We start from the raw sequence: 14,389 nt of genomic DNA on the forward strand, positions 1-14,389 counted from the left end.
GAAGATGCATGGTCTGCACTTTGGTAGTAGAAATAATTGCAGACTATTTTCTAAACAGGAGAAAATCCAAAAGATGCAAAGAGACTTGGGAGTCCTTGTGCAGAACACCCTAAATTTAGGAGTAGTAGCGTTGCCCTTTTAAATGTTTCATCAAAACAGGGTGTGAATTCAGCACAAAGCTGGAGAGCCAATTAAAAGATCTATTGATCCCGCCCAGTCCTGAAAGTCCAGCTCTTGGTAGTGTTGCTATGGTTTCAGTCTCTCAAGGTAAGGTTAATAATTTCCTAAACACAAGCCCCAGTCCTTGTACTCTTGGAGCCGGAGTGGACGTGAAACTTGTCCAGTTTCTTACGGTGAGCATTGGACTTGATGTCGATGTTGTGTGTTGGGTAGTTAGGGACAGTTTTAGCTGGGCATGAAGCCAGCCTTGTGCGGTTTCTAGCCAAAGTTACCATCTGCCAGCAACTTGCCTGCGCTCCTTTCTTTGGTCGACTCGTTGGCAAAATTTCCGAAATGTTCTTCCACTTTGCAAATAAAACTCTGTGTGTGCCCTGACCTTCAAGGTATAGTTATCATCTTTATTAAGGAATTTTAAACGGGACTTGTTTCATGCCAAAAAAAAACCTGTTTATTTGGAAGTATGAGGCTGCTAATACCAAGGCAGATGTTGCTTCAAATTTCCAGACAGCAGGGGGGCACGGCTGTCTTGTCTGATTGATTCAAGGAAGGGATTGAGGAGCTGCTTCGGTGAGATCGTGAACGTGGGTACATGAACACAAGGAATATATCAGCTGAAGTGAAGCATGTGAATAAAATAGATTGCAGAAAAAGTGACTGAAGAAAAATGGGTCTAGGTATCACCATTTAGTGATATTCGGACCGTTAAACAATGGGAGTTTGCTATGTGGCTCACTGAGCCCAACACATACGTCAATGAGTCAGTGATACTTAATTTGTTTAGTAAATGGGCACAATTTCCAAGTACAACAGCAGAAGTTTCAGGAACAACACCATCAATGGTTGGAACAAACCTGAAGATGTTCAAGGGGTCAGAATCTGTAAGTGAGAAAAAATAATTTCAGCCCAGACTGCAGCTGTTTATCTCCATTCAGAGACAGTCAGTGTAAGCCCATGGACTGACTGTGTCTGACACAGTCACCTGTTTATCTCCATTCAGAGAGACGGTCAGTGTAAGCCCCATGGACCGACTGGGCCTGACGCAGTCACCTGCGGGCTATAGGCCAAATAGGAGGAGGTGCGATTAGGGTGGGTTCTTCTTAGAGGAAGGATGTGATTGTGATAGAGAGGGTACAGAAGAGATTGACAATGACATTCCCTGGATTTCAGTGATAGACTGATAGGCAAGGTTTGTTTCTCCTGAGTCTGGAGGAGGCTGATTATTGACTAAAGTGTTTGAAGTGGGATTGTACTGACTGAGGAGGTGGAGACACTTGGTACTCTCGAACGATTAAGAATCATCTAGACAGATTCAGAATCAGGTTTTTTAGCACTGACATATGATGTGAGATTTGTTGTTTTGTTGCAAGAGTATAATTAGAAGACATAAAAAGCTATAAATGACAGAAATAAATAAAGGGATGCAGGTGTAGTGTTCATGGTCCATTGAGAAATCTGATGACAGAGGGGAAGGAGCTGTTCCTGAATCATTGACAGTCTTTGAATATGAGTAGGGAACAAGCACTTGACTCACCAGACTTAATCAGGTAAATGAGATTAGAGCAGAATGAAGAGCTACGATGTTGGGAGCTCAGTGACCTGTTTCTCTACTTTGTTATTTATTTTATTGAGACACAGCGTGGAATAGTCCTTTGGCTTTTTGAGCCACGCTGCCCAGCATCCCCTAATTTAACCCTAGCCTAATCAGGGGACAATTTACGATGAGCAGGTTTGCCTTTGGACTGTGGGAGGAAACCCACGTGGTCAAAGAGAAAATGTACAAATTCCTTACACACAGGCAATAAACCTGGGTCGCTGGTACTGTAAAGCGTTGCGCTAACCACTACACTACCCCTACGTCTTATACAGATCAAACACTCTTTGGAATGTGATCAGCAGGCAGTCTTCTGTTTTGTAAAAGTTCTATGGAGATTATGGGATAAGGAGTATTGGGAAATATGGATTGTGGAGTGGTGCTTTTGTTGCCTGCTGTAAGCTCTCTATTCACTCTGTTGTGGAAGGCCACTAATGCTCTGAGTAGGTCAGGCAGCATCTATAGGAAGGGGTACAGTCGACGTTTTGGGCCAAGACCCTTTGTCAGGACTAACTGAAAGAAGAGATAGTAAGAGATTTGAAAGTGGGAGGGGGAGATCTGAAATGATAGGAGAAGACAGGAGGGGGAGGGATGGAGCCAAGAGCTGGAAAGTTGATTGGAAAAACGGGTATGTTCCAAGGAAGGATATGTGGCTGTAGTAGCGGGTCTGGGTCAAAATGTCAAAAAGTTGAAGGGCTGAAGAAATTATAGATGGGGAGCAGTGAAAGAGGGTTTCACTAAACTCCCGTCGAAGAGAAGATTTAAACTTCTTCAGTGTAGGCATCACTGGAAGAGGCTTCGCAGCAGTGAATTTAAAAACGCAAACACGAGGAAATCTGCAGATGCTGCGTTCCACCAGCATTTTGTGTGCTTTGCTTGAATTTCCAGCGTCTGCAGATTTCCTCGTGTTCGCATTAACAGTTCATGGCTTTTCTTCATTCATTTCAACTCTGATTTTGTTTCTCTCACCACAGAGGCAGCCTGGCTATTGCCAGCATTGTTACTGATTTGATATGGCCATAGATTGAAAATTGCTGTTTCAGATTTCTAGCAGTTTACTTGTAATTGTATGCCACCTGTCTCAGCTGATTGATTTGCCTCGAAGCCAAGGGGTCCACAGATGCTTTGGTTAACGGTGGGGCTACATTGGGAACCCCAGCTCTAAGCCACGTACTGACTTGTCTGTCCTTCTTCACCATGTACAGGAGAACAAGGGAAGGCACTGTGATCAGTGTATGCACTGTACTAAATCAAAGTAAAAATTATTAGTAAATCTTTTTAAAAACGCAAACACAAGGAAATCTGCAGATGCTGAAAATTCTAGCAACACACACAAAATGCTGGTGGAACGCAGCAGGCCAGGCAGCATCTATAGGAAGAAGTACAGTGGACGTTTTGACTGTACTTCTTCCTATAGCCTGGCCTGCTGTGGTCCACCAACATTTTGTGTGTGTTGTTAGTAAATCTTTTGTCTGGGAGTTTTGAGTCTCTGGTATGTGTCTTTCAAGCCCAAAAGCCATACTTGCCATATTAGGTACCTAATGTTGAAAGATTACCTATCTCTGTCTCTATCACTTCTTCTGTAGCTTCCCCCACCCTCACAACCTCCCACGTATGTTTCCTCCAGCCCTCTGGTTCTTTCCTCAGTACATCTTAAATTAAACTGCATCAAATGTTTATAACAGCTGCTTTTTGAAGCCCCTTGGAATATAGGTACTAGTTGAAAGTGATTTATCAATGCCGGAGCGGGAGGTAGGGGACAGGCAGTGTTAAACAACATGTTACATTTGCATGGGGATTGGGAGAATGCACTTTCATTGATGGATTTCAATAGTAATGCGAAATGATCACCTTTTGGTTTGGAAAATAGTTCTTTTCATAGTATATTTTGGTTATAGGGACCAGAAATGGCTTTCTAGGCATATTTGCTTCACTACACATTCTGCACACCAGTAACCCAAACACACTTCCACCCATTACCAGAACTGTGTGTGGGCTCTTGATCCAGCTGGGGGTTATGCAGCAGTTGAAACATATTGGTCAACCTTCCCTTATCGGTCTCCTGCAGCATAGAGGTAGGAACCACAGCTGTGGGAGCTGAGCAAATAGTAAACTGCACAATGAAATTGTCAAACTGCACCCAGTTTCCTGCTGGTGAACTGTGTGACTTGGCAGTGCTGCAAGCAGTCTGAACAGTTTCTAAATACACCTTATAATAGTGCAGTGTCACATCCATGGGGTCCAATGCAATTTCTTTTGCATTTATCACGTATCTGTGCAAAAAGTCTAGTTTTCTCAATTAAAATTCTCTGCTTTCTCCACTCTATAACAATGAGAATACAGTTTTTGTGTTTATAGGATCATTTAAAGTTCATCAGAGAACAGAAATAGATCCTTTCAGCCTACCCCACACCAACGTCATCCCTTTTATTCACATCCCTTTATGCCACCTTCTCAATGTCTGTTTCTAGATATTCACTGTTCCTCTCAAATCACCTTTAAATTTCCTCCCTTTCTGCTTCAGCCTTTGCTGTCTATTTCTAGATTTTTTTTGACCTGGGCAAAACATTCTGACTATCTATCATAGCCATGTCTTTCATAATTTTAAAAGCCTCCATAGGGTCACCCTTCAACTTGCTACGTTCCATTGAAAAAACCAGCCTATTAATCGCTCCTTATAGCTACAGCCCTCCATTCCAGGTGACATGTTGCTAACACTCTTCCGCATGCTCTCTGCCACATTCTTCCTATAGTATAGGGACCAGAACTGCACACTATACTCCAGTGTTTTCTGTAGCTGCAGCACCATGTCACGTCTCTCATGCTCAATACCCCAGCCTATGAAGGCAAGTGTACCAAATGCCATCTTCAATACCCTATCCACCTGTGTCATCACTATCATGCAATTATACACCTGAACCCCAACGTCTCACCACACATCAGTGCTCCTTATATCCCTGCTTTTTCCTGTTAGTTTTACTTCTCAGAGGGAATGACCTCTCATCTCTAAAGTTCCATCTGCCGACAACCCACCCAGCTTTCCAGTTGATCTATATGAAGCTGTGTCCTTGGACAATCTTCTACCCCAGCAATTTTCAGGTCCATCTGCAATTCATCCAACAGAAGTTCGAGCAAAAACCCTTGTGATATATCAAATTGCTACGGATTTCCATTTGGAAAATGCTCCACCCACCATTTCCCTCTGCCTCTATTACCAAGCTAATTTTGGCCAACATGCCTCCACTCTTCTGTCCCTTTACTTCTAGACTAGCCTACCATGTTGGACATTGTCAAAAGCCTAACTAACTAACATCTACACTCAGTGGCCACTTTGTTAAGTACATCCTGTATCTCAGAAATCGCCTCTCTTGCTTCCCTTGGCCTCCCAGGATAGATGCCATCATGCCCCAGGGATTTAGCTACCTTAACATGAGCCAATATTTCTAATACTTCTTCTTTCTTGATGCAGACATCCTCCACAATATTAGTGTACCTCCCCCACCTCTCCTGCCTGTGAATCTTGTGAATACCAATGACAAGTAACACACATAAAAGTTGCTGGTGAACGCAGCAGGCCAGGCAGCATCTCCAGGAAGAGGAACAGTTGACATTTCGGGCCGAAACCCTTCGTCAGGACTAACTGAAAGAAGAGCTAGTAAGAGATTTGAAAATGGGAGGGGGAGATATGAAATGATAGGAGAAGACAGGAGGGCGAGGGATTCAAAATGGTAGGAGAAGACAGGAGGGGGAGGGATCCGAAATGATAGGAGAAGACAGCAGGGGGAGGGATGAAGCCAAGAGCTGGACAGTTAATTGGCAAAAGGGATATGAGAAGATCATGGGACAAGAGGCCTGGGGAGAAAGAAAAGTTGGGGGGGGGGAACCCAGAGGATGGGCAAGGGGTATAGTGAGGGGGATAGAGGGAGAAAAAGGAGAGAGAGAGAAAAAGAATGTGTGTATAAAAATAAATAACAGATGGGGTACGAGGGGGAGGTGGGGCATTAGCGGAAGTTTGAGAAGTCAATGTTCATGCCATCAGGTTGGAGGCTACCCAGACGGAATATAAGGTGTTGTTCCTTCAACCTGAGTGTGGCTTCATCTTTACAGTAGAGGAGGGAATGGGAATGGGACGAGGAATTAAAATGTGTAGCCTCTGGGAGATCCTGCTTTCTCTGGCAGACAGAGCATAGGTGTTCAGCAAAACGATCTCCCAGTCTGTGTCGGATCTCGCCAATATATAGAAGGCCACATCGGGAGCACCGGACGCACATATCACCCCAGCCGACTCTCAGGTGAAGTATCGCCTCACCTGGAAGGACTGTCTGGAGCCCTGAATGGTAGTGAGGGAGAAGGTGTAAGGGCATGTGTAGCACTTGTTCCGTTTACAAGGATTAGTGCCAGGAGGGAGATCGGTGGGGAGGGATGGGGGGGATGAATGGACAAGGGAATCGCGTAGGGAGCGATCCCTGCGGAAAGCGGGGGGGGGAGGGAAAGATGCGCTTAGTGGTGGGATCCCATTGGAGGTGGCGGAAGTTACAGAGAATTATATGTTGGACCCGGAGGCTGGTGAGGTGAGGACAAGGGGAACCCTATTCCTAGTGGGGTGGCGGGAGGATGGAGTGAGAGCAGATGTGCGTGAAATGGGGGAGATGCGTTTGAGAGCAGAGTTGATGGTGGAAGAAGGGAAGCCCCTTTCTTTAAAAAAGGAGGACATCTCTTTCATCCTGGAATGAAAAGCCTCATCCTGAGAGCAGATGCGGCGGAGACGGAGGAATTGCGAGAAGGGGGTGGCATTTTTGCAAGAGACAGGGTGAGAAGAGGAATAGTCCAGATAGCTGTGAGAGTCAGTAGGCTTATAGTGACAAGTATTCATTTAGGAGCTGGAACCACATGTAGATTACCCCACTGGTCTCTGAGGGGACCTATTCCCTCCTGAGCTCCCCTTTTGCTTCTAATGTACTTGTATCTTAATTACTAAGTTTATTTCACAGTGCCTGGTTTTCTTTTTGAAGTAAGAGGGATAGGAACAGACAAGTTAGGGAAATGTTTAATTGGAGTAAGGGGAACTATGGGGCAGGAACTTGAAAGCATAAGTTGGAAATAGATGTTCTCAGGGAAATGTACCGAAGAAATGTGTCAAATGTTCAGGGGATATTTGCATGGGGTTCTGAATAGGTACGTTCCAGTGAGACAGGGAAAGGATGGTACGGTACAAGATCCGTGGTGTACGAAGGCTGTTGTAAATCTTGTCAAAAGGAAATGAAGAGCTTACGAAAGGTTCAGAAAACTAGGTAATGATATGAATCTAGAAGATTATAAGGTTTGCAGGAAGTAGCTTAAGAAGGAAATTAGGAGAGCCAGAAGGGGCCATGAGAAGGCCTTGGTTGGCAGGATTAAGGAGAACCCCAAGGCATTCTACAGGTATGGGAAGAGCAAGAGGATAAGACGTGAAAGAATAGGACCAATCAAGTGTGACAATCGTAAAGTATGTATGGAACCGGAGGAAATAGCTGAGGTACTTAGTGAATACTGAAGCAAAGTATTCATTATGGAAAAGGATCTTGGCAATTGTAGGGATGACTTGCAGTAGACTGAAAAGCTTGAGAATGTAGATATTAAGAAAGAGGATGTGCTGGAGCTTTTGGAAAGCATCAAGTTGGATAAGTCACCGGGACCGGACGGGATGTACCCTAGGCTACTGTGGGAAGCGAGGAAGGAGATTGCTGAGCCTCTGGCAATGATCTTTGCATCATCAATGAGGACGGGAGAGGTTCCAGAGGATTGGAGAGTTGCGGATGTTGTTCCCTTATTCAAGAAAGGGAGTAGAGATATCCCAGGAAATTATAGGCCAGTGAGTCTTACTTCAGCGGTTGGTAAGTTGATGGAGAAGATCCTGAAAGGCAGGATTTATGAACATCTGGAGAGGTATAATATGATTAGCAATAGTCAGCATGGCTTTGTCAAAGGCAGGTCATGCCTTACGAGCCTGATTGAATTTTTTGAGGATGTGACTAAACACATTGATGAAGGAAGAGCAGTAGATTTTAGTAAGGCATTTGGTAAGGTACCCCATGCAAGGATTATTGAGAAAGTAAGGAGGCATGGGATCCAAGGGGATATTGTTTCATTGATCCAGAACTGGCTGCCCGCAGAAGGCAAAGAGTGGACGTAGACAGGTCATATTCTGCATGGTGACCAGTGGTGTGCCTCAGACATCTGTTCTAGGACCCTTACTCTTTGTGATTTTTATAAATGACCTGGATGAGGAAGTGAACGGTAGGGTTAGTAAGTTTGCTGATGACACAAAGGTTGGGGGTGTTGTGGATAGTGTGGAGGGCTGTCAAAGGTTACAGCAGGGCATTGATAGGATGCAAAACTGGGCTGAGAAGTGGCAGATGGAGTTCAACACAGATAAGTGTGAGGTGTTTCATTTTGGTAGGTCAAATATTATGGCAGAATATAGCATTAATGGCAAGACTGTTGACAGTGTGGAGAATCAGAGGGATCTTGGGGTCTGAGTCCATAGAACACTCAAAGCTGCTGTGCAGGTTGACTCTGTGGTTAAGAAGGCATATGGTGTATTGGCCTTCATCAATCGTGGGATTGAGTTTAAGAACCAAGAGGTAATGTTGCAGCTATATAGGACCCTGGTCAGACCCCACTTGGAGTACTGTGCTCAATTCTGGTCACCTCACTATAGGAAGGACGTGGAAACCATAGAAAGGGTGCAGAGGTGATTTACAAGGATATTGCCTGTATTGGGAAGCATGGCTTATGAGAATAGATTGAGTGAACTCGGCCTTTTCTTCTTGGAGCAACGGAGGATGAGAAGTGACCTGATAGAGGTTTATAAGGTGATGAGAGGCATTGATCGTGTGGACAGTCAGAGGCTTTTCCCCAGGGCTGAATTGGCTAGCATGGGAGGGCATAATTTTAAGGTGCTTGGAAGTAGGTACAGAGGAGATATTAGGGGTAAGTTTTTTACTCAGTGTGTGGTGAGTGCATGGAATGGGCTGCCCACGGCAGTGCTGGAGGCAGAAACAATAGGGTTTTTTAAGAGACTCCTGGATGGCTACATGGAGTTTAGAAAAATAGAGAGCTATGGGTAAAGCCTAGGTAATTCTAAGTTAGGGACATGTTTGCGGGCCAAAGGGCTTGTGTTGTGGTGTATGTTTTCTATGTTTTCACTGACTTAAGTAAGATATTAGTAAGAAAGAAGAAATGAATTATAAACAAGAATCAAGTTCTTTATTATGTCTCCTTTGAACCTTGAGTGATTTATCTGATATTAGTTTCCTACACCCGGCACACACAGTACTGTACAACAGACTTGGGCACATAGAACCATAGAACATTACAGCACAGAAACAGGCCTTTTGGCCCTCCTTGGCTGTGCCAAACCATTTTTCTGCCTAGTCCCACTGACCTACACCTGAACCATATCCCTCCATACACCTCTCATCCATGTACCTGTCCAAGTTTTTCTTAAATGTTAAAAGTGAGCCCACATTTACCACTTCATCTGGCAGCTCTATCCACACTCCCACCACTCCCTGTGTGAAGAAACCCCCCCAACATTCCCTTTAAACTATCCTCCTTCACCCTTAACCCATATCCTCTGTTTTTTTTTCTCCCCAAGCCTCAGTGGAAAAAGCCTATCTATAATTCACTCTGTCTATACCCATCATAATTTTATACCTCTATCAAATCTCCCCTCATTCTTCTACACTCCAGGGAATAAAGTCCGAGCCTATGCAACCTTTCTCTGTAACTGAGTTTCTCAAGTCCCGGCAACATCCTTGTTAACCTTCTTTGCACTCTTTCAACCTTATTAATATCCTTCCTGTAATTTGGTGACCAAAACTGCACACAATACTCCAAATTCAGCCTCACCAATGCCTTATACAACCTTACCATAACATTCCAACTCTTATACTCAATACTTTGATTTATAAAGGCCAATGTACCAAAAGCTCTCTTTACGACCCTATCTACCTGTGATGCCACTTTTAGAGAATTTTGTATCTGTATTCCCAGATCCCTCTGTTCTACTGCACTCCTCAGTGCCCTACCATTTACCTTGTATGTTCTACCTTGGTTTATCCTTCCAAAGTGCAATACCTCACACTTGTCTGTATTAAACTCCATCTGCCATTTTTCAGCCCATTTTTTCCAGCTGGTCTAAATCCCTCTGAAAGCTTTGAAAACCTTCCTCACTGTCCACTAATCTTTGTATCATCAGCAAATTTGCTGATCCAGTGGACCCAGCATTGATCCCTGTGGCACACCACTATTCACAGGCCTCCACTCAGAGAAGCAATCCTCCACTACCACTCTCTGGCTTTTTCCATCGAGCCAGTGTCCAATCCAATTTACTACCTCTCCATGTTTCCCTAGCAACTGAATCTTCCTAACTAACCTCCCATGTGGGAACTTGTGAAAGGCCTTACTGAAGTCCATGTAGACAACATCCACTGCCTTCCCTTCATCCACTTTCCTGGTAAACTCCTCGAAAAACTCTTAATAGATTGGTTAAATATGACCTACCATGCACAAAGCCAAGTTGACTCTCCCTAATAAATCCCTGTCTATCCAAATACTTGTAGATCCTATCTCTTAGTACTCCTTCCAATAATTTACCTACTACTGATGTCAAATTTACCGGCCTATAATTTCCCAGATTATTTTTAGAGCCTTTTTTAAACAACGGAACATGAGCTATCCTTCAATCCTCCGGCACCTCACCCGTAGATACCGACATTTTAAATATATCTGCCAGGGCCCCTGCAATTTCAACACTAGTCTCCTTCAAGGTCCGAGGGAATACCCTGTCAGGTCCTGGGGATTTATCTACTCTGATTTGCCTCAAGATAGCAAGCACCTCCTCGTCTTCAATCTGTATAGGTTCCATGACCTCATTACTTGTTTGCCTTATTTTCATAGACTCTATGCCAGTTCCCTTAGTAAATACAGACGCAAAAAACCCATTAATATCTCCCCCATTTCTTTTAGTTCCATACATAGCCGACCACTCTGATCTTCAAGAGGACCAATTTTGTCCCTTACTATCCTTTTGCTCTTAATATACCTGCAGAAGCTCTTTGGATTATCCTTCACCTTGACTGCCAAAGCAACCTCATGTCTTCTTTTAGCCCTCCTGATATCTTTCTTAAGTATTTTTTGCACTTTTTATACTCCTCAAGCACCTTATTTGCTCCCTGTTTCCTATACATGTCATACATCTCCCTTTTCGTTATCAGAGTTCCAATATCCCTTGAGAACCAAGGTTCCTTATTCTTTATTCATTTTGCCTTTAATCCTGACAGAAACATACAAGCTCTGCACTCTCAAAATTTCTCCTTTGAAGGCCTCCCACTTACCAATCACATCCTTGCCAGAGAACAACCTGTCCCAATTCACACTTTTTAGATCCTTTCTCATTTCTTCAAATTTGGCCTTTTTCCAGTTTAGAACCTCAACCCGAGGACCAGATCTATCTTTATCCATGACCAAGTTGAAACTAATAGTGTTATGATCACTGGAACCAAAGTGTTCCCCTACACACACTTCTGTCACCTGTCCTAACTCATTTCCTAATAGCAGATCTAATATTGCATCCTCTCTAGTTGGTACCTCCTGAACACATTTTACAAACTCTAACCCTCTAACTTTTAACAGTATGGGAGTCCCAATCAATATGTGGAAAATTAAAATCCCCTACCACCCCCCCCCCCGCAACCCTTCATTCTTCTGCCTCTATCACGTCTGAAACATCGGAACCCTGGAACACGTTTAAAAAAATTCTGTAAAGCGAAGAGGCTTTCAAAAATAATGAGTTGAAAAATTTCTAAATATCAGAAATGTTATGATAAAGAGCATTAAACAGTAAAACCAAATCAATATTTGCTGTGACCACCCTTTACCTTTAAAACTGCATCTGTTCTCTTGTATTCTAAGACAATCGGCAGGTAGGTTGTTCCAATCATCTTGGAGAACTTGCCACAGTTCTTCTGCAGACTTTGGCTGTCTCGCTTGCTTCTATCTCTCCAGGTAATCGCAGGCAGCCTCGATGATATTGCGATCTGGGGTCTGTGGAGGCCATGCCAACTGGAACCATATATTTAAAAAATCTAGCATGCCTAAGCCTTTTGCACAGTACTGTACACTTCTCCCTTTTCCCTCAAAACCTTACAGGGATTCTGAACCCTCAGTATCTAATTTTTAAATACTTCATACTATTCAGAAGTTGTTTTCCCTCAAGCAGCTGCTGCCAGTCTTTTTCTGCTTGGTTCAGTATGATACTGTAAATCTTGTAAATCGCCTTTCCTCACTTTAGGGCTCTCTCCTAAGGACAAACCTTGTCTTTTTCCATGACTGCCTTGAAGCTTTCTGGTACATGGGCATTATTTTGATCTGTGAGCACTGTTCTGATCCAAGGGCACCGCTCCGATTTACAGACACCACTCCAATCTCTGGGTACCATTCCAAACTACAGGTCCTGTTCCAAACTATGGACACCGTTACTAAATAGCTCACACTGATTCTCTAAGATAAGGTCAGCTACATCCCCCTTCCTACTTTGACTCTTTATACTGTATACTGCTTCAGAAAACATGTTTTTGAATATATTTTACAAATATCTCTGTATCTAAGCTCCTTGCAATAAGGCAGTATTAGGAAAGTTAATGTCTCTTATTATTAAAAGCCGATTGTTTTGACAGCCTTCTGCGATTGGCCAATTTACCTGTTCTTTTAATTCTCTCTGGCTGTTGAGAGGCTGATAGATTAATCCCATCAAAGTCAGTGCTCCTTTCTCAGCCTGAAATGTCAACTGTTTACTCATTTCCATAGTCGCTGCCTGACCTGCTGAGTTCCTCCAGCATTTTGTCTGCATTGCTTTGGATTTCCAGCATCTGCAGACTTTCTCGTGTTTACACTGTACCATTATAGGCACTTGCGCGCACACCCATGCGCGTGTATAATAGAAAATTAAACTGACAGAAATTTGGACAATTTGGGCCACATTTACAGATTAGAGTTATTATGCAAAATGGTCACCTAGTCTATATTTGGTCTTCCTTATGTAGATAAGACAACATCGTTTTCAGCATTAGCCAAAAGAAGAATTAGCAATTTTTCACATGAGCATTTAAAGCCCCAGGTACTTGGATGGGAGGATAGGAGTAAAAGAGTAGTTGTTAAATGAGGTAGTGTTCATGGGCTCAATGTCCATTCAGGAACTGGATGGCAGAGGGGAAGAAGCTGTTCCTGAATCACTGAGTGTGTGTCTTCAAGCTTCTGTACCTCTTTCAATGAGAGGAGAGCAACCTTAATGATGGACGCCACCCTTTTAAGGTGTCACTCCTTGGAGATGTCCTGGATACTACGGAGGCCAGTGCCCAAGATGGAGCTGACTAATTTTATAACTCTTTGCAGCTTACTTCAATCCTGTGCAGTAGCGCCCCCCCCCCAAACCAGACAGTGATGCAGCCTGTCAGAATGCTCTCCACGGTACATCTGTTTTCCAGTGTTTTAGGTGACAAATCACATCTCCTCACTCAAATCACACTCTGCAATGCTGAGTTGTGAGGAGGATGATTATTTTGCACATTTTTTTCTGTAGTTGGTAGTATATACTCCTACGGGACTTTATCGGCCATTTAATGTTCTTTAAGAGAATTCCTAAATGGAAGGGAAATACTGTGTTATTCAGTGAGGGGAGGTTTGGTAGATGGTTGAGCCTGTGAAGGGAGAGCGTATTATGTAATATTCTCATTTGCTTTGTGGAATTGGCCAAGGCTAGGATATATCACACCGGTGCTGTGGTTTCTGCTATTTGAGAGGAGGTTCCAACTGAATCTTCTCTGAACATTCATCCACTTGTCAACAATTGCCGTGCACACCTCAGAACAGAGTTCGGTAACTCACAGGAAGAAACATGGAGGAAAAAAAGGTGAGCAAATCTTAAATAAATATATCAAATTGGTGATTGATGTTTAGAAACATAGAACCCCTGCAGCACAATACAGGCCGTTTGACCCCAAAGATGTGTCGAACATGTACTTACTTTAGAAATTACCTAGGGTTACCCATACCCTCTATTTTCCTAAGCTCCATGTACCTATCCAGCAGTCTCTTAAAAGACCCTATCGTATCCGCCTCTGCCACCATTGTCGGCAACTCATTCCACGCACTCACCACTCTCGCATAAAAAAACTTACCCCTGACATCTCCTCTATACTTTCTTCCAAGCACCTTAAAACTGTGCATCTCTTGTTAGCCATTTCAGCCCTGAGAAAAAACCTCTGACTATCCACACAATCAATGGCTCTTATCATCTTATACACCTCTGTCAATTCATCTCTCATCCTCCGCTGCTCCAAGAAGAAAAGGCCAGGTTCACTCAACCTATTCTCATAAGGCATGCTCCCCAATCCAGGCAACATCCTTGTGTATCTCCGCTGCACCCTTTCTATAGTTTCCACATCCTTCCTGTAGTGAGGTGACCAGAATTGAGCACAGTACTCTAAGTGGGGTCTGACCAGGGTCCTATATAGCTGTAACATTACATCCTTGCTCTTAAACTCAATTCCACAGTTGATGAAAGTCAACACACCA

The 14,389-nt window shown here is 43.5% G+C and overlaps 1 protein-coding gene across 9 annotated transcripts in view; it reads left to right on the forward strand.

Annotated features, from left to right (window-relative positions):
* The first annotated feature begins 225 nt into the window (after positions 1–225).
* Positions 226–14,389, forward strand: part of LOC134346237 (espin-like) — a 51,558-nt gene continuing 37,394 nt past the window's right edge. For 4 of the 9 annotated variants that reach the window (XM_063047555.1, XM_063047551.1, XM_063047557.1 and 1 more), the window contains exons 1-2: positions 361–563; positions 13,570–13,724. Coding sequence is in view for 2 of the 9 variants with exons in the window: in XM_063047559.1 (XP_062903629.1) it covers positions 13,710–13,724 (15 nt within the window). In the remaining 7 variants the exon portion in view is untranslated. The other 5 variants (XM_063047556.1, XM_063047558.1, XM_063047552.1 and 2 more) reach the window with 4 other exon arrangements.

Source organism: Mobula hypostoma, chromosome 5 (assembly GCF_963921235.1).
Source record: "Mobula hypostoma chromosome 5, sMobHyp1.1, whole genome shotgun sequence".
Classification (NCBI taxonomy): domain Eukaryota; kingdom Metazoa; phylum Chordata; class Chondrichthyes; order Myliobatiformes; family Myliobatidae; genus Mobula; species Mobula hypostoma.